General features: G+C 39.9%; 2 protein-coding genes across 3 annotated transcripts in view; one reads left to right on the forward strand and one right to left on the reverse strand.

Moving 5' to 3' along the window:
- Window positions 1-480: 480 nt before the first annotated feature.
- On the reverse strand, window positions 481-5,058 carry LOC108429703 (neuferricin). The gene is made up of 4 exons (XM_017701648.2): window positions 4,636-5,058; window positions 3,086-3,226; window positions 1,823-2,009; window positions 481-1,378 (listed from the first exon to the last, which is right to left on the reverse strand). The coding sequence occupies exons 1-4, from the start codon at window positions 4,931-4,933 to the stop codon at window positions 1,201-1,203; spliced, it is 804 nt and encodes a 267-aa protein (XP_017557137.1). The 5' UTR covers window positions 4,934-5,058; the 3' UTR covers window positions 481-1,200.
- Window positions 5,059-5,365: 307 nt separating this feature from the next.
- zzef1 (zinc finger, ZZ-type with EF hand domain 1) overlaps window positions 5,366-22,800 on the forward strand; it is a 76,044-nt gene continuing 58,609 nt past the window's right edge. For both annotated transcript variants that reach the window (XM_017701730.2, XM_017701731.2), the window contains exons 1-8: window positions 5,366-5,915; window positions 15,128-15,272; window positions 15,843-16,037; window positions 16,771-16,954; window positions 17,931-18,130; window positions 19,046-19,256; window positions 19,597-19,713; window positions 21,945-22,123. In XM_017701730.2, the coding sequence (XP_017557219.1) occupies window positions 5,487-5,915; window positions 15,128-15,272; window positions 15,843-16,037; window positions 16,771-16,954; window positions 17,931-18,130; window positions 19,046-19,256; window positions 19,597-19,713; window positions 21,945-22,123 (1,660 nt within the window). In that variant the 5' untranslated portion in view covers window positions 5,366-5,486. The remainder of the gene's footprint in view (window positions 5,916-15,127; window positions 15,273-15,842; window positions 16,038-16,770; window positions 16,955-17,930; window positions 18,131-19,045; window positions 19,257-19,596; window positions 19,714-21,944; window positions 22,124-22,800) is intronic.

Raw genomic sequence — 22,800 nt, forward strand, 5'->3', positions numbered from 1 at the left:
TATTGTAATGTCTGTGGGAGGAGAAGAAAAGCACAAAACATGGATTTAACAGGAAATTACACAGAAGCTTCAACAATAATATGTCAGATTTTCTGCATTTAATGTGTCCACTCTTTCTTTTCACAGATTCAGGAGACTTGCCTTCGGTTTTTTAAAGAAATCTGCAGGGATATTTTTCCCACACCTCCAAAGTTCAGGCTTAGAAGTTGGTTGCATTTTCTGCTTCTCACAATCCAAGTAATGCCAAACACATTCAGTGATGCTGAGGTCTGGACTCTGGGGTGGTCAGTCTATTGCTCTGTTAATGCTGGCGGCTTATTTGTTAGATCTGATGATTTTTCTTCATTTTTTTCTCAGTAAGGTCTTCTTGACAGCTACACATCCTTTCAGACTCTTAGCACTGAGTCTTCTCACAGTGGAAAGATGGACAGAAACACCTGTAGATTTTCATCAGATCTGAAGCACCATGATTTTCTCCTCTCTCTCAAAGATGAAAGCTTTAAGCGCTGTTTATCTGATGGTGACAGTTTTTGGGGTCTATCAGGTCTGCACAGTTGTTAGGAGTCCTACATTTTGTGTATCTTTACATTTTTTTTCTCAACTTAAAGTTTAGAAACTCCTTTGTTTTCGACTTATTTTCCTTTGACTTTCGCTTTCTTTACACAAGCGGATTAAGCAGATCTCCAGGAGGAGGGTTGGTGGCCACTGCCTTAAAGTAATCATGGGTGCAATTAATATTCATATGAAATGAACAGAAATCTTACATGTAGCCCCTTTAAATAGCCAGTTATACCAGTAATATCCATTTCATCCTCACCTTCCTCATCATCTGCAAGCAAGATTCTATAGTATTTAACATCGACTCAATAATCGAAATACAATGAATTGAGAATCACGGCACTAATTTCAGAAAATTAAAGTTCCAGTTAAGAGATTCCACAGTAGAGACTTTATACCCTGTCTTTAACTAACATTCAACTAAATATCAATGAAATCAAATGTAATAGATTCAATAGATTCCTCAAATGTAAGAGATTCTATTAAATCTATCCGTAAACCTCACCTTAACTTCAGCCCAAAACACAAACCTTACTCTTTCACCAGACAATTATTTAACAATTAAAGCACCTATAGATCATCTATAGAGGACTGTCAAAATAAAATGTGTCCAAAAAAAAAAAAAAAACAATCTGACGAAGCTCAGTCTTGGCTAATGAGGCACGACTCTGCATGAGGTGGACAGTCCTTATACTCCTTTAGATTTGGATTATTTGATCGTGTTGGATCATCTAGTCGCATGCACACACAGCGTGTGTTCCCTGAACCAGGTGAGAAGAGCCTTCTGGGAGCTCCAGCCCAAGCTCTGTGAACACCACCACTGAGAAGAAAAGCAGAAGCAGACCCCTGTTACTTTATCTTAGGCTTACATATTGTCCAAAGCCATTTCATTTCAATTGCTGGGTGTGGTGTTTAAGCATCACCTTGTATAGGTAGAGATGCCATGTAGATGCATAGTATCTACACTCAAAGGCTATTTTACATTATTGGTGTACTTTATAGGTTTATAATTACAGACTGTATCCCAGATATTATTTGGACATTTTATACAAAGCAGTTACACTGATATGATAGTGTTAGATTAAGAACCAGAAACTGCTAGATTGAGAACCAAAAATATTCACATAACAGTGGTCCTGACCACTGATGAGTGGCTAGAGGAGGAACATAAATTGTGCACGGACAACATGAGCTATAGTCTCTAACAAAAATGGTAGGTGTGTCTAATAAAGTGGCAATTGTAAGAAGATATTTGATCACTTACCTTTTAGTAGAGCACCATACACGCCCTCCGCTGGTGGAGCTCCACTCTGAGTTACAGGCTGGATACAGCTGGTTCTCCTCCTCGGCCTGGGTTTTCAGTCTCAACCCCTCAGCCAAGGAGGCCTCCACCTGCCGCAAAGCCTCTGTAGGCTGCCCGCTGTCGGTGTAGAACCGGCCGATCAGCCTGCCTGAAGCACAGAGGTTCAAAAATAGTACACGTCCCTGAAGCTAGAAGAAAATGATGGACACTGATCTCCAATTCTCCAATCTCTAATCTCTAATTCATATACTTAAAACAACAGAACTGAATCCAACCAAAACCATTCGGACCAAGAGTAAGCATACTGACATGATTGCTTCAGTCTCAGAAAGGCCATGTTTATAATTGGACATCCGATCAGTATGAAGTTGGGCAGGTTCGGGCAGTCATGACAAAAAGGTTGTTTTTTGGGGTATTTTTTTCTCCAATTTTCTCCCCAATTTAGTCATATTTAGTTCTACCCACTAGTTAGAACTCCTGACCAAACACACAATATCACCAGCCACCACATCTTTTTGAGCTGCTGCTAACATAACATCACTGGACCACTGAATGTGCTTGGAGGAAACGCTACACATTTAAAAAAAAAAAAAAAAAAGATGGATCTTTAGGGTTTTTTTAAACAAAGAAAATGGTTCTATATACAACCATAAATACTCAAAAAACACTTTGCATGAATAAAGGCTTCTTTCCTTCGCAAAATTGCTCTTCTGGTGCAAAATGGTGCTGTAGATGGTTCTATACAGCGCCCAAGAAGGTTTTTCCACTTTTACAAAGTTGACATCACAACAATAGAACTCTTTTCAAAAAGGTTCTGTATAGAACCATCTCCATCAATCTACATAACCCTTTCATGATGCAAAGAACCCTTTAATCAATGCAAAGGGCTCTTTGAGTGTTTATGGCTCTATATAGAATCATTTTCTTTACTAAAGAACCTCCTTTTTTTTAAAGAGTGTATGCCGGTCATGTCCAGCCTTATCCGCAAAAGGGCCGGTAATAATTTTTACATTTACAGTTTTACAGGATTTGGCAGACGCTCTTATCCAGAGCGACTTACAATTTGATCATTATTAATACAGGTAGGTGAAGGTAGTGTTAGGAGTCTTGTTCAAGGAATCTTATTGGTATAGTGTTGGATGCTTGCCCAAGTGGAGGACTGAACCCCAGTCTACAGCATAAGACACAACACCCCTGGCCTATGAGCTAACATACAGGTCCTACCTACTGGCGTGTAGTCCCTTTGATAGAAAGTCAACCAATCATAGAGTGCTGCTATCTGAGATGGAGACAAGTCTGAAACATCATCCGACAGCCCGGCCTCAGTGAATTCACCCGTCACAAAGGCCCTCGAAGCGTCTCTTCCTGAAAGTGCACAAATATGTTTTATGAAATTGATTGGCCATTGAAAGCTTTCTGACAGTAACTGTTACACTGTGTGAATAACATTTTGCTGATATTAAATTGTTGCAAAGCCCAGAGGGATTTCAGTCAGTAATAGATTCTGCCTTGGGTTCCTAGAAAGCTCACCTAGTCTGGCTTGGCTGTATGTTTTGTCTGTTGTGATAAACATGAACTGAAATTTAACCTGAGTAATCTTACACACAGCTCACTGAATGTCTGTTAACATGTTTTCAGTCATTGAGAAGGTCTTGCCTGGTTGACTATCCTAAAACCAGTTCCACTTGTCAAACCAGGCTATTAAGTATTACTTAATACAGAGCCAATTGTCCTAAAGGGACATTTTACAACTAGCTTTAAATTTTAGCTTTATTCATGCTGTGTAATGTTCTATAACAGAGCATTGCATCTTTCAGCCTCATCAGTTGATTTTGCATCCTTTTTGTCTTTTCATCTGTCAGTATTCTCTCACTACAATACCAGCATGGATTATGCAAATACATCATACTACCATTGTGATCCCCACCCACTACTAAAAAGAAATTCTGTCTACTAGTGTAACCACTGATGTAGAGGCTAATATATACAGGCATGATATACATGGCATTCTGCTTCCTAGCAGTAATACTAGCTATAACTTCTGCATTAGCCAGCTAGTGGAGGGAAAAAAAACACTGGAGCTTCAAATGGTTATATTTTTGAAAGTTACTCCCACATTCAAGATACATAATCAGAAGGGGTTTTTCCTTCTTTAAGCTGTAAAATTGAGAGTATTCTGACACCACTGTAGGAGGCGAGTAGCCATGTTCACAGGTGAAGATTAAGCAATTGCTAAAACATTTTCTATGAGGACTATCTTGCCTCATAACACCCTACATGTACCCCCCACCAACAAATGTCTTCTAAAAATACATTTTTAGGCCAAATCTTTACCTCAAAGCAATGTCTCAGACACCAGACAGCATATTTGTAACAATATAATGTGGTACTTTCTGTAAGGTAGCTTTTAGATTCATTAAACACTTTAGACGTCTGGTTCCTATCACCGCCACTGTGAACAATTCTGACTTGGTAAGTTCTGGCACAGAGCACTTCAAATCAAATCCCTCTAAAGGACTTTAGTTACATCTTAACCATTTAATTATGCACATATTTTGAAAAATCAGTGGAACTCCCCTTCAAGATCGTAGAAGTAATGGAAAGAACGAGTGAAAGTTCCATGAGGTTTGAAGGCCCTTATACCCCTGGATATTATTACGGAGGGTTATTTGGAGGTATTTTACTGGATAGAGTATTTTTTCAGTCTACATCATTGTGTTTTAACGTTATTAATCAAAGCATGGCAGGCTTCAGCGGGGGTGCTGACGGAATACCTGTAAAGAAACGATAACCTCCTTCAGGACCGTAATGCTTGCGCCCCTTTTCAACATCAAACACCTGTCCTAAAATGGCGAGATAAAGTCCTTTACTGCTTTCCCTCCCGTTGTAAAGTGAGAGCTCATGTTGCCTCAGCAGTCTTCCCGAGTCTGCTGAAACATCTACTGAGGGCTGAAACAGCCAGCCAGACAATCTGCTCCCATACAAAGTCAATGTGAGCCATTCAGGCGCCGTCCACAGGGCTAAACCCGCAGCAACGAGCACAACCAAATGTTTTAGCATTGTGCTAACCATTTATACACCGCATTGCAGCAGGGAGAAACATCTCACTGAAAAAATAAATGAATAACATTTAAAGAAAGTAGCCGTGTTAACCCGATATAAACAGTTAACATCGCTGTGTGTTTCCGGGAACGAAAATGAATCTAGAGTTCAATTCATTTAAACGGTAAGTTCTAAAGAATCGGCTCGTAAACTGAATCGAACCTTATTTATAGCACACGAAAGGAAATTAATCACTGAATCGGCTCGATTCATGAAAAAATGCAATTTGAAAGAATCGGTTTCGTAAATTGAATCGAACATCTCCACAGCAGTAATCCTGAAACAGTCATTCGGTTCAGTAAACTGAATCGAAGTCCCGTCACTGGTAGTACTGGAGGAGACCGCTAAGGGGAGTGCGTTTCCACAACCAGCCGTACGGAAGACCCAAAGTTTGCTGACGAATGTGACGTCGCCGGCCTGCAACGGTCAGTCGGTCGGTGCGGCGGCGAGAGCGGAGAATTCGGGAGAGGGGATTCAGGGAAAACGGCCCGAAACGGAATAAACACCGAGGCCGCACAACGGCATGGGGAACGCGGAGAGCGGCGGCTGCGGCGGTGCTGCTGGCGCCTGCAGCGGAGACGAGGAAGACGTGGAGGCGGAGAGCCCGGTGTTCGCGGACGGCGGCGGCGGCGGTGGTAGTGGCAGTAGCCCGGCCTGCGGGGCCGCAGGAGCAAGCGCAGGGGGCACAGCGAGGGGAGCCGGCGGTGCGGCCGTGGCGAGCTCCGGGCTACCCTCTCCCGAGACCCTTATGGAGCAGGTGAAGCTGAGGGAGGCGGCGGGCCGGGCGGGCGAGTCGGTAGTGGCCGTGTCGGAGTCAGTTCTGGCGAGGAACGAGAGCGCTCTGGTCCGCTGGCTGGAGGAGCGGCTCGGCCGCGGAGAAGAGGCGGTGAGCCTGGAGCAGTTCTGCGAGCTGTTGGAGAGCCGAGACGCGCTGAGGGATGAGTGCGAGGAGGTTGGGACACTTTTAACGGAGCTTTACTGGCAGAAAAGAACCATAATATTATCTCTGATTGAGTTTAAATAGAAATGATTTACATACACGTCAAAATCAGCCCAGTCCCGTAGAAGAAGAATCAGGGGGCAGTGCTGCAGGAACCGTCCTGTTCTTAAAGGATAATTCCACCTTTTTTTTCGAAATTTGTAAATAATTCAGTCCGTGAGATGTGAACACAGTCATTTAGAGTGGCTTGAAGTGATTCATTGTTGAGAGACATACAGACTCAAGGTTTCTTTAGTAGTGGTGACAGGAACCAGGGCTCACAAATATGTCCATTTCACTTGCTCTCCAACACCACCAGTGAACCTACAATTGTCTTCTGCGTTTTTAGATGTAATGTTAATGGTAAAATAGTCTTAAATCTGAAAACATATCTTTGGGGACTGCCTTACCACACCATGCATGTAATCCACTGTGAATGGATTAAAATACATTTCATCGTGAAATATTGTGTCAGTCAGGCAGCATATGTCTATTTCATGGCATAACTTTCTGTGAAGGTGCTTTTAGAAACATCAAACTCTTCAGACATCTGGTACTTATCACCACTGTGAACAGTTCAGACTTGAGAAGTTTCTCTAGAATGGAGGATTTCACACCAAACCACTCTGAATGACTTTGTTTACATCGCAACCATTGTGTAGAATTATTGAAAACTCAGTGGAGTTCCCCTATAAGTTTTCCAGGTGAGTGAGATATCCACTCTGTCATAGGGCCCAGAAATGCTCCTTTTAATTTAAGGGGCTTTAATGACAGCAAAAACATCCATTACCGCATGTATGAGTCTATATGCACATTATTTGCACACAGGAATGAGAGTAACATTATTTCGTAAAGCCGGATGCATCAAAGGAACATTCTGGCTTAAAACTGCCGTGTGATGTCCTGTAGTATAGCATTGCATCCCTGAGCCTCATCAATTAACACTTTTGTTGTATCCATTTTTGTCAGTGCTCTCTCACTACAGTACCCATAATGCTGTGCTATGTACAACCATTGAGCCCACCCCCCCCAACTGCAATACTGCTAGTGTCACCACAGATTTAGAGGTTAATAAATACAGGCATTGTATTAGGCTTCCAAGCAATAACATTAGCTAGCTGTCTGATTTCCTTCTGCATGAATCAGCAACTGGGAAAAGTCTATCCACTGACCGTTAATTGTTCGCACTAAAGTAGTTGTATTTTTTCAGTAGTTTTTCCCACAATCAACATACGTCATCAGAAGGGCGTTTTCTAGTGTTTAAACAGGAAAATCCTGCTCTGGAGTCTTGTGGTGCCACTGTAGGAGATGAATGAGCATTTCCAGAACAATGATTACACTTTAATTTTGGGTGGAGTGCCCCTCTAATGGGAAATAAAGTTTAAGTTTAGTTCAAGTTTAGCCACAAGTCAAGTCTGTTGAATAGGTTAATGACTGAGGTGTTCCTGTTGCTATTAGACAGTGAATAAGTGTGTAATGCAGTGCTGTTATGCTTTGACTCTCAAATATTTGGTGTAAAGAGCTTTAGCAGAGAAGGAACCTGCGTTACCGCAGACATGCTTTATACACCACAAGGCAAAGAAAATAATTTTCTCTTGGCTTCAAAGTGTTTTGCTTTCAGTTTGGAAAGTCATTAGCAACAGTCAGTCAGCTGAGTCATGTTGTGATATGCTATGCTATTCACAGAGCTTCTCATGAGGAGGGAAAACATTATAAGGTGACCACTTTGCACTATAGTGCTTAACATTCTGGCTTCATCCAGACAATCCAGCTGAATTTGTGCATAAGCTGTTGAGTTTAGCTTAAGCTGTTGAGTTTCTTCCTTATAATATTGCTCTTAAATAACTGTAGTTAACCTTCTGCCTAAATGCTGGACCCAGATTCAGTGGTACACTCACAGGTAGGCTGTTCAAAGCCACACCCAAAGTGGACTTGCTTAGTCATACAGGGTATGTAAATATACAGAAAGCCCCATGGTGTCATGTAGAGCTCTCAGCTCAGTTTACTACCATAGCATCTGTGGCAGTGGTGGAAAAAGTGCTGAACAGTGCACATCCTTGAAAAGGCTACTTGTGTACAATACTGAGTGGATGATATGTTCCATTACTGATTTCTGCTGCCTTTCATTTAAAGATGATGTTTCAAATTTCCTATATAATTCACTCAATAAGTTGTAAAGAGTGGTTTAATGTGAAATGGTGTATTTTAGAAAGAATTGCTCTCTAATTTCTGATGGTAGGATCCCGTGGGTATGACATCTACAGCATTAACCCTTTTGTTTACTGTCAAAATGACCAGTAAACCTGCACATCTTCTGAGTTTTTATGTGTATTGTTTGCCACTGTAGTGGCAAAATATTTTGCCTTAGAACACACTGCATATACAGATACGTTAAAATTAAAGCAGCATTTCAGACCTCTGACCTGGTTCCTACCACCAGCATTGTTAACACTTCTGTTAGGGTGTATTTCTGTAGAACGCAGCACTTAATGTCAAACCGCTCTGAATGACTTAACTTCTTACACTTCTTGCAACCACCGGTGGATCCAAAATGTACATAGTCAAATTCTTCACAACTTTCATAATTCATACGCTGCATTCAAAAAGTAGGTGTCATGTGAGGCTGTAAAATCTCCCTCCAGTCAAATAGATGGGTGATGCAATTTTAAATCCTTATAATAAAAGAAGCTGAATTTTATTTTTTTCTACAGAAAATCAATTTTTCCAAAATCTGGGCTATAAACTATAAACAGATGGTGTCTCTTCAGTGATCTGCTCTGTAAAAATTATAAAGAGCATCAAAGATTTTTGGCTTTCAGCAGTAAATTGTAAGCATATATTTCATGCAGTTACTGGATAATTTGCCTTACATATTGGTCACATAAATTCAGATGGAAAAAAAGCAAAATATACTCTGGAGAATAAGAGTTAAGAGAGAACTAGATGTTTCAAAATTTCTGCATAGTTCATTCACAGTCATTCAAAGTGATTTGATGTAAAATGCTCTGTTCTACCAAAACGTAACCTTTGTAGTAGTTCTGAGTCTCTATATGTAGAATTAATCAAGGGAATATGGTGTTAAATCTGAAAAAAAAATTCTTCAGGTACTGTTTTGCTGTACAGCGTCCTGCATACACCTTTTTGCCATGAATTGTTTTTAAAAATTATGTTTTAAGACAAAACCTTTTTTAAGCAAACGTAAAATAGCGTATTCATAACAGTTTTATGTGATGTCTTTCCTTGGACGAGCTTTTAGAGGCATTGAACTCTTCAGACATCCGGTTGCTATCACAGCAATTGTTAACAATTGTGACTCAGTTTCTCTAGGATGAAGCATTTTGTGTCAAACCACTCTGACTGACAGTTTATACCGTAACTATTTAATTAAAGACTTTTTTTAGTAAATTGATGGAATTTTCCCTTTAAAAGTAGCCTCTTTTAATGGTGCAGATGAATGCACTGTAAACTGTTTATAGATCCCTGAGATGGTATTTAGGGAAACCATTTATTTTTCAGAAGTTCCAAAGTATTGTGCGCTTTTAGGCTGGGTTGTTAAAGCTTATACACTGGCATGGGCTCCGTTTCAGACAGTGCTGTGATGGCAAGCCCTTGCATTATCTTCCTTTTCCATCTTCCTGTCCTTCTGATCTTTGGCACTCACTTTGAAATCAGCGAGCTGCAAGAAGAGTAGAATCATATGTTAGTTTTAAAAACTGTTGTCTGACTTGAAAAGCTTCTACCTGGAACTGGATGGCTTGACACTTTTTAGTACCAAAGTTTGTGTTTACTGTCTGTTTTTCCAAAAGGATTCTGTTGTGATTGCAAATTGGTCAGTGCCATGACTTCTGTGAGTGAAGTCATCAGCTCCATGATATCGTCATTGCTGCCAGTGACCATACTGGAGGAGAACTACAGGTCTTATGTCTCAGAAAACTGCTCGACTGTGTTATCATAATTGATTATTGGCATTCCTGACGTTATCACACACTCGTTTACAGCGTCACTTGTCCTCTCATTGGTTGCAACACTGATAGAAACGTACCATTGAGGGAACTTTGCTTTGTTGCACAAGTTCTTGTTACTGGCTGGTTTTGGGAGGGCTTTCGTTTCTTATTTTCCTCTTTGTCTTTTCCCTCTTCGTGTAACCTAGGTTTGGGTAGCCTCACTGCAGAGTTGTTGGTGTTGTAATTAGTTGAATGCACTGGTGGATGAACGTCTTAACAAAAACAGATCATGATGGATGCTAACAAGTTAGCCTTTTATCCTTTTCTGAGCATAGACTCCCTTCAGTCTTGAATATACAACATTTCTTTCTGATTTTAGCGGGTATCTCTATTATCCTTGAGATGATTGATATAATCGACTGTTGTGATAATTCGAAGAAGTGCTACAGATATTGTGCACATTACTGATATTTCGGTCTTTTTTTGTTGCTGTTATTTACAGTTCCTTTTGTATAAGCGGCCTAATCTATGGTCAGTTCAAACATGTACACACTAGGAAAGATTTCACTTAATTTTAGGCTGAGCAGGTCACAACTAATTAACGACATACTCATATTTGATAATGAATTGTTGCGGGGTGTGTGTGTGTAATATATATACACAGTGAGGAAAAAAATTATTTGAACACCCTGCGACTTTGCAAGTTCTCCCACTTAGAAATGATGGGGTCTAAAATTTTCATCTTAGGTGCATCTCCACTGTGAGAGACATAATCTAAAAGAAAAGAAAAATCTGGAAATCACAATGTATGATTTTAAAAATAATTTATTTGTGTTTCTTTTATTTCTTTTATTATATATATATATATATATATATATATATATATATATATATATATATATATATATATAAAAATAAAATTTTATACACACACACTCACACTTGCTTGTTAACACAAATAGCTAATCAGCCAATCACATGGCTGCAACTCGCTGCATTTAGACATGTAGAAGTGGTCAAGACAACTTGCTCAAGTGCAGACCGAGCATCAGAATGGGGGAAGAAAGGTGATTTTAGTGACTGTGAATGTGGCATGGTTGTTGGTGCCAGACGGGCTGGTCTGAGTATTTCAGAAACTGCTGATCTGGGATTTTCACACACAAACATCTCTAGGGTTTACAGAGAATGGTCCAAAAAAGAGAGAATATCCAGTGAGAAGCAGTTGTGTGGATGAAAATGCCTTGTTGATGTGAGAGGTCAGAGGAGAATGGGCAGACTTGTTCGAGATGATAGAAAGACAGCAGTAACTCAAATAAGCAACCAAAATCTCTGAGGAATGTTTCCAACACCTTGTTGAAAGTATGCCATGAGAAATTAAGGCAGTTCTGAAGGCAAAAGGGGGTCTAACCTTTTACTAGCAAGGTGTGCCTAATAAAGTGGCCTGTGTCAGAACAAAACCTTGTATCTTTTTTCTCCGTTTTTTGACATGATTTGAAAGTGGACCATAAGAAATGACCCAGAATGACTTGGGAAAAAATTCTGGTTCCTTCGACATTTATTAAAAAAAATTTTTCTTCTTCTCCTGTTTTGGTGAGCTTTTGTTCAGACAACAGATGTATACATACATACATACATATATATACATACACACACATATATATATATATATATAATGTATGTATGTGTGTGTGTGTGTGTGTGTGTGTGTGTGTGTATATATATATATATATATATATATATATATATATATATATATATATATATATATATATATAAGAAATTGCATTAAGATGTGCTTTTTTTTGTTACTGTATGCTCAACATGTAATTTGACTGGTTCTGTTGAATATGACTGTACAAGATCTGAAGAGCACTTTGTATATTTTTATATTTTCAGTCTGACAATGCCGCAAAATGTGGAAATGAAACAAAGAAACTGGTACATGACATTTACTCTCTGACAGTGTAATGTGTGAGCTTGTTTAGAAGAACGGTGCCAGTGCACAAGTTTGGGTTTCCAACCTAATGAACACTGAGAACCAGTAGATGTCAGAGCAGAATGTATTTGTCATTATAAATAATTGTCATATTAGACCAGACCCGGCTGGTAATTATTTGGTAATTACATTACCTTCAGGAATAAGCATGCCACAAGGTAAGGCTTTGTCACATACACTCACCGGCCACTTTATTAGGTACCTTGATCACTGCATATTTTCTCTTTTTCGGACCGTTCTCTGTAAACCCTAGAGACGGTGTGTGCGTGAAAATCCGAGTAGATCAGCAGTTTCTGAAATACTCAGACCAGACCATCTGGCACCAACAACCATGCCACGTTCTTCTTCTTCTTTCGGCTGCTCCCTTTAGGGGTCGCCACAGCAGATCATCTGCCTCCATCTTGCCCTATCCTTTGCCTCCTCTACTTTCACACCATCCATCTCCATGTCCACGTTCACTACATCCATAAACCTTCTCTGAGGTCTACCTCTTCTCCTTCTACCTGGCGGCTCCATCTCCAACATTCTTTGCCCAATATATCCACTATGCCTCCTCAACACATGTCCAAACCATCTCAACCTGGCCTCTCTGGCTTTATCTCCAAACTGCTCCACCTTCACTGTCCCTCTGATCTGCTCATTTCTAATCTTGTCCAGCCTTGTCACTTCCAATGAAAATCTCAGCATCTTCATCTCCGCCACCTCCAGCTCAGCCTCCTGTCTTTTAGACAGAGCCACAGTCTCCAAACCATACATCACAGCAGGATGCACTACTGTCTTGTAAACCTTCCCTTTCACTCTTGCTGCTATCCTTCTGTCACACATCAGCCCTGACATCCGTCTCCACCCACTCCATCCTGCCGGCACCCTCTTCCTCACCTCTTTTTTGCACTGTCCATTGCTCTGGATGGTTGACCCAAGATATTTGAAGTCATCCACCTTTACGACCTCTACTCCTTGCATCTTCACCTTTCCACCTGCCTCCCTCTCATTCACACACATGTATTCCGTCTTGTCTCTACTGACCTTCATTCCTCTCCTCTCCAGTGCAAACCTCCACCTCTCCAGATTCTCTTCCACCTGCTCTCTACTCTCACCACAGATTACAATGTCATCTGCAAACATCAGGGTCCATGGAGCGTCCTGCCTGACCTCATCTGTCAACCTGTCCATCACCATTGCAACCAAGAAGGGGCTCAAAGCTGATCCCTGATGTAACCCTACCTTCACCTTGAAACCATTTGTCACTCCAACTGCACACCTCACCACTGTCTCACTATCCTCATACATGTCCTGCAGCACCCTAACATACTTTTCAGCTACACCTGACTTCCTCATACAGTACCACAGCTCCTCTCTTGGCACCCTATCATATGCTCTCTCTAGATCAACAAAAACACAATGTAGCTCCTTCTGACCTTCTCTGTACTTCTCTACCAACACTCAATTGCATCTGTGGTACTCTTTCTGGACATGAAACCAAACTGATGCTCAATGATCTGGTCCTCTCGCCTTAGCCTTGCTTCAACAACTCTTTCCCATACCTTCATGGTGTGGCTAATCAACTTTATACCTCTGTAGTTACTGCAGCTCTGCACATCACCCTTGTTCTTAAAAATGGGGACCAGTACACTGCTTCTCCACTCATCAGGCATCCTCTCACTCTCCAGGATTTTGTTACACAACCTGGTTAAAAAGTCCACTGCCTTCTCTCCTAAACATCTCCATACCTCCACAGGTATGTCATCTGGACCAACTGCCTTTCTATTCTTCATCCTTTTTAAAGCTGCCTCACTTCCACCTTACTAATTCTCTGCACTTCCTGATCCACTATCTCTCCCCCCGTTGTCCTCCTCTCTCTCTCTCGTTTTCCTCATTCATTAGTTCCTCAAAGTACTCCTTCCATCTACTCAACACTCTGTTCACTCACTAGTACATTTCCCTCTCTATCCTTTATCAGCCTAACCTGCTGTACATCCTTTACAGCTCTATCTCTCTGTTTAGCCAAACGATACAAGTCCTTTACTCCTTCTTTACTGTCCAGACTCTCATAGCCTTTGCCACCATTCTTTTCGCTATGCGACTAGCCTCACAGTACTCCTGCCTACTTCCTTCATCTCTTTGGTTATCCCACTTTTTCTTAGCTGCCTTCTTCTTCTGAATACTCTCCTGTACTTCCTCATTCCACCACCAACTTTCCTTGTCTTCTTTCCTCTGACCAGACGAAACACCCAAAACATTTTTGCCAGTTTCTATCACCACCTTAGCTATAGTTTCCCAGTCCTCAGGTAGCTCCTCACTGCCCCCAAGGGCCTGTTGCAATTTTTCCCTGAACTGCCTGCAACCATCCTCCTCCTTCAGCTTCCACCATCTAATCTTTGGTTCTGTCTTCACTCTCTTCCTCTTCTTTGTTTCTAATCTCATTCTACAGACAACCACCCTATGTTGCCTTGCTACACTTTCCCCTGGTACCACTTTACAATGTCCAATCTCCTTTAGGTGGCATCTCCTGCTAAGGATATAATCCACCTGTGTGCACCTCCCTCCACTCTTGTATATCACCCTGTGTTCTTCCCTCTTCTGAAAATACATGTTCACCACAGCCATTTCCATTCTCTTTGCAAAATCTACAACCATCTGACCTTCCGCATTTCTGTCTTTCACACCATACATACCCAGCACCTCTTCATCCCCTCTGTTCCCTTCACCAACATGTCCATTGAAATCTGCACCAATCACTAATCTCTCCTCTCTAGGGATACCATCTACCACTTCATCCATCTTACTCCAAAATTCCTCTTTCTCCTCTAACTGACAATCAACCTGTGGTGCATATGAACTGAGCACATTCAAAATTACACCATCAACCTCCAACTTCAGGCTCATGATCCTGTCTGACACTCTCTTTACATCCAGAACACTTTTCACAAGCTGTTCCTTTAGGATTATCCCTACTGAGTTGCGGCCATGCGATTGGCTGATTAGCTATTTGTGTTAACAAGCAACTGAAAAGGTGTACCAGTGAATGTATTTGATACTTTATAACTGTATTTGGATTATGATGATATTATCATGACAAATCTACAGATGAAACTCATTTGTCTAAATATCGGGTGTCCAGTGACTGTTTAGCTAGATGAATAATTAACTGATACTGACGAGCACCGGACTGTGAACATTTGAACCAAAATCCATTTTGACCAGTAGGTTCTGTGTAACATGCATCCTCATTTGTGTTTGTGTAGGCTTTTGCTCAGTTTGATGCTGAGGGCGATGGTGTTGTTGATGTGGAGAGCATGCTAATGACTCTGAAGAACAGCAACGGAGCCAATCTGCAGGGAGAGCTCAGTCATGTGATCAGGCAACTGCAGGCCTGCTCGCTGACTCCAGGTAAGATTAGACACCTTTAGAATTAGTTTGAGGCTGCCTTTTACACCGGAAATTTTCACTCAGCCAGGAATTTTGACAGTTGCACCAAGAAATTAATAAAGTGTACAATCCTAATTCCAATGAAGTTGGGACGTTGCGTAAAACATAAATAAAAACAGGATACGATGATTTGCAAATCGTTTTCAACCTATATTCAATTGAATACACTACAAAGACAAGATATTTAATGTTCAAACGGATAAACTTTGTTTTTTTGCAAATATTCACTCATTTGATGCCTGCAACATGTTCCAAAGAAGTTGGGACAGGGGCATGTTTATCACAGTGTTACATCACCTTTCCTTTAAACAACACTCGATAAGCGTTTGGGAACTGAGGACACTAATTGTTGAAGCTTTGTAGGTGGAATTAAATGAATGTAAAAAAAAATTGCATGCAGCACATTCTGCAGTGTATTGTCTTGTTCTGGCTGCATAAAACCACTTGCAGTATATTAATTAGCTTTGTTTTGCCTTTTATTATTATTTTGATTTCAGAAACAAATGTATAACCTAGCTTGGTCTTTTCCAGGATTTGTGGATATATTCTCCAAGTCTAAGGACAGACTAGGAGCTCATGCCTCAAAGATCCTGAAGTTTCTGCACAGGAACCGCATCCCCAGCAGTGCCATTCCCTTCCCTGCTTTGGAGGGCTACAACAGCATCTGCACCATGAGATCTTCCGTACTGCAAGACTTCCTGGATTATCTTTTGCAGAAAGAGAAAGGTGGTGACGTGGTTGTGCATGTTTTTTTCCTATGTCTGTTTATATAAATTATGGTTCAAAAGATTGGATTCACTTGTCATATTAATAATTGCTGATTTTTCAGCAATAACATATAGTATATAAGTGTAGACTGAAATACTAAATTACTATTAATACTGAAATACTAAAATGCTAATATTTCAAGATGTATTCTTTATTTCATGTTTTGTGAACAACAGTAATGCATGAAATGATAAATATACTATATTTATCCATTTATAGACCCTTCTTGTTAAGCTATCTGCTATGAGTTTTGATAGCCATGTTTCCGATTTGAGGCATGCAGACATTCATTTTATTAGAACTTTCTCAATGTTCCACAGCTTTCTTAATCATTTTAGAGTCATCTGCAGCTCTGTTCATCATTCTGGACACATCTAACATTTTTACTAATTATACTAATTATATGAACTACTACTAATTATATGAAGCCTATGAATTTGTAGAGTAGAAACATCATATTAGAATCATATGTGATAAATACATGGTGATGCAATACATTTTAAAAGTAGTGTACCAAAACTGTCTCATTAGTGCTTCATATGCTAAAAATGCATATTTGCTAAATATGCAAATGTAGCAAATAGGTTAAATGTTTTATCATTTGTTTTTTGTTCAGATAGTTATGGAAACAACTTTATACAACTTATATATAATTAACATTGTAATGGTGCTTTCTTTTTATCCCTCAAAGACTTGGACATTCAGTACCGGGCAGAACTGAACCAGGACCCTGAGGTGGATCGGGTCAAAGTTATCTCTCAGTGCTACAGCTCTATCGAGGCCTCGTCCAATGCCGCTGATGTCCATAAGATGACCAATGGTGAGACGGTGTCCTTCTGGCAGTCTGATGGCAGTGCACGCTCACACTGGATAAGGTATGTTGGTTTCTCCACGCTAGTATAATAGAAAACGGCTTCTGTTTAGATTTATATAGATGTGTTTATTTTTTTGCTGATTGTCTAAGAGAAAATAAGACATCTTCTACAGCTGGGTTGTCAAGCTTAACCATCAAAAGCTCCATATTGAGAAATCGCAGCAAGTCCGTGGGCCAGCTGTGTTTTTGTTTTTGTTTTTCCTTAACATTTTGGTATGACCTGAACTGGCCAGTGTTTATTTAAAACAAGCCAAAACTGCAATAGCAAAATAGGCACTGAATACTAATTGAAAAATAAATAAAAATAAATAGTTTTAGGTAGTTTTTTCATTTTGTGTAACCACTGGCCCATAGATTGTTTTTGGGGTAAGGAGATCAAAACACACACTAGGTTGCAGTGCATGCTGAGGACTGTAGTGCATCTCAGGGTGAAACAGGCTACTAAGAATACAAAATGAAAGTATTTTCATGAGTAGGAATGTGTCACAGGTCTGATTTGGCCCCGAGGGCCTTGTGTTTGACACATGGGCTCTACAGCGAACAGATTTCTGCCATTTTTAATGCACAATTTCAGATTTTTCCAGAGTGAAATGTATTAGAAAAACAAATAACATACAACTTTTCCATATGCCATGTTTTGATTAGTTTTTTTTAGTATGCAGATAAACAGTAGTGCACTACATTGTATTTCAGTTTACATTATGTCAGAATTTCATGGTGAATAAATCACTAGAAATACTCAAGAATGACTTGGCATAAATAATCTCTGAGATTATTTATATGGAGAAATAATCTCCATTAGCTTCAAATAAAAGTTGAGAATGTTTTTTTTTTTTGTTTTTTTTTCCCCTACTCCTGTGAAGTTGCCATTTTGGAGATACAAGGTTTTGACCAGAAATGATCTATACATCTGTATTATTTCTCCTAGCACAATTATGTCCTTACATCCATTCATGTCCTCCGTGCTGTTGTTGCAGGTTAAAGATGAAGCCAGATGTGGTGCTGAGGCGGCTGGCTATCGCCGTGGCCTCCAATGACCACAGCTACATGCCTCAACTGGTATCGGTGTCTGTGGGGAAGAATCGGCGTTCGCTGCAGGAGATCAGAGACGTGCGCATCCCCAGCAATGTCACAGGCTATGTGGCGCTGCTGGACAACGCTAACATTAGTCACCCATGTAAGTGTCTTATTTCCTTTTTTTGATGCTGAAGTCTTTCCATACGAAAATGCAGCCTATTGGAATATATTGTCAGTATACTTAACTCCAGATATGTTGAATGAATTTTGACGGCTATATAGACAGCAGAACTCTGAAATATCAGAACATTCTTGTTTATCCCTGGATATGATAGCATTGATCATCAAAAACAGCAATGTTTTCTCAGGGAAACCAGCTCAGACCCAGGGTCCCTAATATGGGCTAGAGAGGTCTTCAGAGGTTTAGACCAGAGGTGTTCAACTAAAACTTGGGAAGCTCCAGTTAAAACAAATTTATTACCTACACACACTTGGAACAGACTTGTATAAGTGGAAGGTGACAACAGTCATCTTTAAATGTTTAAATATTAATGATTAGTTCAGGTAAATAAGACACATCAAATATATTTTGATATAGATTTTTTATGAGAATTTTAAAACAGCATGAGCATTAGCTATTGTTTCTAAAATAAACACATAAATGGGATTTTTTTTAAAAAGAAGAAAAGTCTTAAAAATCTTTATCTTTATTGATCTTTTAAAATGTGTCCACAGAAAGCCAAATTTCTGTCTTTTTACAAGGTAAAATAAAGGAAATGAAATAAAATGAAAACAAAATAAAAAAAATCTGAAATTATGTTACTCATTGATTTTGAACTTGAAATGGGGAGAAAAACACACAGTTACTAGCTAATTTGTTCACACTCTGACTCTGGTTCATATTCTTGTTCGTTGCTGAAATGGACCCATTAGGACTAATCGTTAATGAGCTTTGCTACAAAAATGCTCAGCTTTGCCTGCTGAAATACTTTGCTTTGTCATTTAGCGTTTTTTGCAAACAAAAAAAAAAGAATTTTTTTTAATGGATTTGAAGTCCTGCTTTTTGCCTGTACAGATGTTCAGATCAACATCAAGCGTTGCGTAAGTGACGGCTGTGACACACGCATCCATGGCCTGAAGACTATGGGCTACCAGGTCACTAAGAGCAAAGAGGTGTCTGTGTCGGATGCCTCGGCTATCTGGTACCTCTCTCTCCTCACCTCCCTGGTAACGGCGTCCATGGAGACCAACCCTGTCCTTGCTCAGACCGTCCTTCAGAGCACGCAGTGAGTCAGCAAGATTAGCTAAGCTTAAAAGGGGCATATTTAATCAAGATTTCCTCTCATTGGTGTGTTGCCAGAGGACAAGCATGTTTTTTTTTTGTTTTTTTGTTTTTTTGGGTGGAGAATGTGTGCGTCCAGGTTTTAAAATGCTGTGTGTCTAATGAATACTGTTCTCTGTTTAGGATGCTTTTAGTTATTCTAGCCCTCTTCCTAATGCTAAGTGATGAATGTGTAAGCACAAGGCAAAGAATAGCTTGCAGTGACTGTGCCTTTTAAACAGGATGTAATGTTATTATTGTGTCTAGTGTTATTCTAAAACAGTTGCTTTGGTCTGTTCCTTCAGAAAAGCCTTACAGCACATGCCTCCTCTGTCCTTAACTCCATCCTCCACTGAGTTCCCCAAGTTCTTCTCTCCGAACATTCTGGAAGAAGTGGATGCCTTCCTCCTGCGAATTGCAGAGTAAGACCACTCTCACTCATTGAGAAAGCAGACTGATTTAAAGGAGAGGTCTTCAACTTTGATAATGCTAACTGTTTTGAAGCAGTCAAAGACTGTTTTGTGCCAAAAGACTGAAATACAAGACTGAGTGTAAGCAAAAAAACATATGCTAAAGAAAAATGACTGCCAAAAACGACTGCCGAAATTTAGTAAAGGGATTGAATATGTTATATCACACATTAGTTAGTTTTATTTAATTATTTAACTGGATTCACTCCAGCTCTTCCTGGCCGATTTGAACGCTTAGATGATGGTGCTAAATTTGTTGTTTGGTCCACTTTGTTGACTTCAGATGTGCTATGCAAAATAATGATAATGTTTGGAACAGTGCCGGTTTTCATGCCCCTCAGCATTGCAAAGCCACACCAGTATTCACTTGTATTTGCTTTAGATGTGTAATTTTCATTTTATTTTGTTTTGGAAAACTGGCAATATTGTAGGCCTGCAACTAATGACTATTCCGTAATCGGTTAATCATCCCATTATGGCTCTGAGTAATCTGTTAATCAAAAAGGAAAATTTGCAGTTATATGTTTCTAAATAAGATTTAATAGTTAACATTTTTAACATTATACACAATGTCTACAATGTTATATAATGTTAAATCCTTATTGTAAGTTCTTATTATAAGTCCTCACATTTCTGCAAATATTTTATTATATCTTTTCATGGGACAACACTATAGAAATGAAACTTGGATATAACTTAAAGTGCACAGCTTGTGTAGCAGTATAGAGTAACTGTCCTCTGAAAATAACTGAACTTAATGTCTAAATAACACAAGTGAGTACACAACATGGCACCCTATGGCAAAGAACTCTCTGAGGATGTGAGAAATAGAATTGTTGCTTTCCACAAAGATGGCTTAGGCTATAAGGAGATTGCTAACAGCCTGAAACTGAGCTATAGCACGATGGCCAAGATCATACAGTGGTTTTCTAGGACAGGTTCCACTTGGAACAGCCCTTGCCAGAGTCGACCAAAGAGTCCACGTGTTCAGCATCATATCCAGAGGTTGGCCTCAAAAAAAAGACGCATGAGTGCTGCCAGCATTGCTGCAGAGATTGAAGAAGTGGGAGGTCAGCCTGTCAGTACTCAGGCCATACGCTGCGCAATGCATCAACTCGGTCTACTTGGTCTTCGTCCTAGAAGGTGACGCACAAGAAAGCCAGCAAACAGTTTGCTGAAGACAAGCAGTCCAAGAACATGGATTACTGGAACCATGTACAGAAGCAGAGCATGATCCCCTTCCTTTGTAAACTTTACGACAGGGCAGTTTTCCAATACAATAACTACCCCAAACACACCTCCAAGATAACAACTGACTGAAGGTAAAGGTGATGGGCTGGCCAAGTATGTCTCCAGACCTAAACCCAATTGAACACCTGTTGGGCATCCTCAAACGGAAAGAGGAGGAGCACATAATCTCTAAAATCCACCAGCTCCGTGATGTCATCATGGAGGAGTGGAAGAGGACCTGTGCAGCTCTGGTGAATACCAGGCCCAAGAGGGTTAAGGCAGCGCTAGATAATAATGCTGGTCACACAAAATATTGACGCCTTGAGCACATTTTGGACATATTCACTTTGAGGTGTACTCACTTGTGTTGCCAGCTATTTAGACATTAATGGCTGTGTGTTGAGTTATTTTCAGAGGACAGTAAATCTATACTGCTATACAAGCTGTACACAGACTACTTTAACTTATAATCAAGATTAATTTCTATAGTGTTGTCCTATGAAAAAATATAATAAAATATTTGCAGAAATATGAGGGGTGTACTCACTTTTGTATGTATGTATGTACACACAATTAAACTACCTTGGTGCTGGGTTACTGCTTTCTGTTTTGTATACTGTCAGTTCTTAGCACAGCCCCTAATAGTCTCAGTTATAGAATAATTGTTACCAGATTTCTCTGTTCAGTATGTATTTATTGATCCTACCAGTGTTGTTTGCCTTCACTGTGATTATGTAATAGTCAGCTGTTGTTCACCAAATTTATAGTAATCTCCTGTGTTTGCACTCCATCATTCTTCTCCCACTCCTCCTTCCTGCCATTATGTCCACTGTTCCTGATTTCTGTTTTTCTCTTTGAATTTATTTGGGTTTTTTTTTTCCCGCTTAATTCTTTCATTCTCTCTTTTCTGCACTCATTGATTTCTTGCTCTTCCTCTCTCCCTGGTGCTATAGTTGCTGTGTGACTCCGGATGCTGAGCTGACTCTCTTGGCATTTGCCCTGGCTCGGGGTAGTGTGGCTAAAGTGCTACTCTCTTTGTCTGGAATTTGTGAACGAGTGGACTTGGAATACCGTGCTGCCTCCCTGCTGGCCTCCATGGCCTCAGTGCGCCTCAGAATGCTTTACCGAAACGGTAACCTCACTTAACCTCAACATATTACACTAGAGAGATTAGAATTTGGTGTGATGTCCGTGATAATGGTTTGTTGTATGTAATTCCTCCTCCAGTAGTTTGGTGAAAAATCAGATTTACAAAGTTTTCTGCTTACTTCAAATCTAGTCTGTCAGCCAAGATGTGCTTTGTTGTCCATATTTTCCTTCTAGTTTTTAACTGCAGCTACAAGGCCAATGTTCCTAACAAACATTAGAAGTCAATAGTCACCCAAATCACCTACGTAAATATAACCTCAAAAGTTCTTTCAGCAAACTCAGACCTCTTCCAACTCTTTAAGATCGCACAGACCTGGTTCATGACACAGTACATATTACAGCGAGCTATTAAAATTGTTGAATTTTACTCTGTTGTATAGCTGAACAACCTCAGACTTCCTCTCACTTGCATGCATGTCACATTTAGATGCTTCACATTATGTACATGATTTCTGTTGTTTTTCTATACAAATAAGTGTTGAATTTTCTAACTGAGTATGTGTTTATAAATAGAAACGACAGAAACTGTTAATGTGGCGTCTAAAGAGAGGTTTTGTGCATGTGTTTACCAAAAGAGATTTGGGTGACTTCTAAAGACTTCTAATGGCATTAGCCTCATAGCACCAACACTAAAATAAAGAAACAACATTTTAACAATCA

Source organism: Pygocentrus nattereri, chromosome 23 (genome assembly GCF_015220715.1).
Source record: "Pygocentrus nattereri isolate fPygNat1 chromosome 23, fPygNat1.pri, whole genome shotgun sequence".
Taxonomy (NCBI): domain Eukaryota; kingdom Metazoa; phylum Chordata; class Actinopteri; order Characiformes; family Serrasalmidae; genus Pygocentrus; species Pygocentrus nattereri.

Coding starts and splice junctions, on each gene's coding strand:
- LOC108429703 (XM_017701648.2), bottom strand. CDS start 4,933: ATGGTTAGCACAATGCTAAAACATTTGGTTGTGCTCGTTGCTGCGGGT. Junction 3,227..4,635: donor AGGTTATCGTTTCTTTACAG/GTATTCCGTCAG, acceptor GTGCACTTTCAG/GAAGAGACGCTTCGAGGGCC. Junction 1,379..1,822: donor GTATGGTGCTCTACTAAAAG/GTAAGTGATCAA, acceptor TTTTCTTCTCAG/TGGTGGTGTTCACAGAGCTT.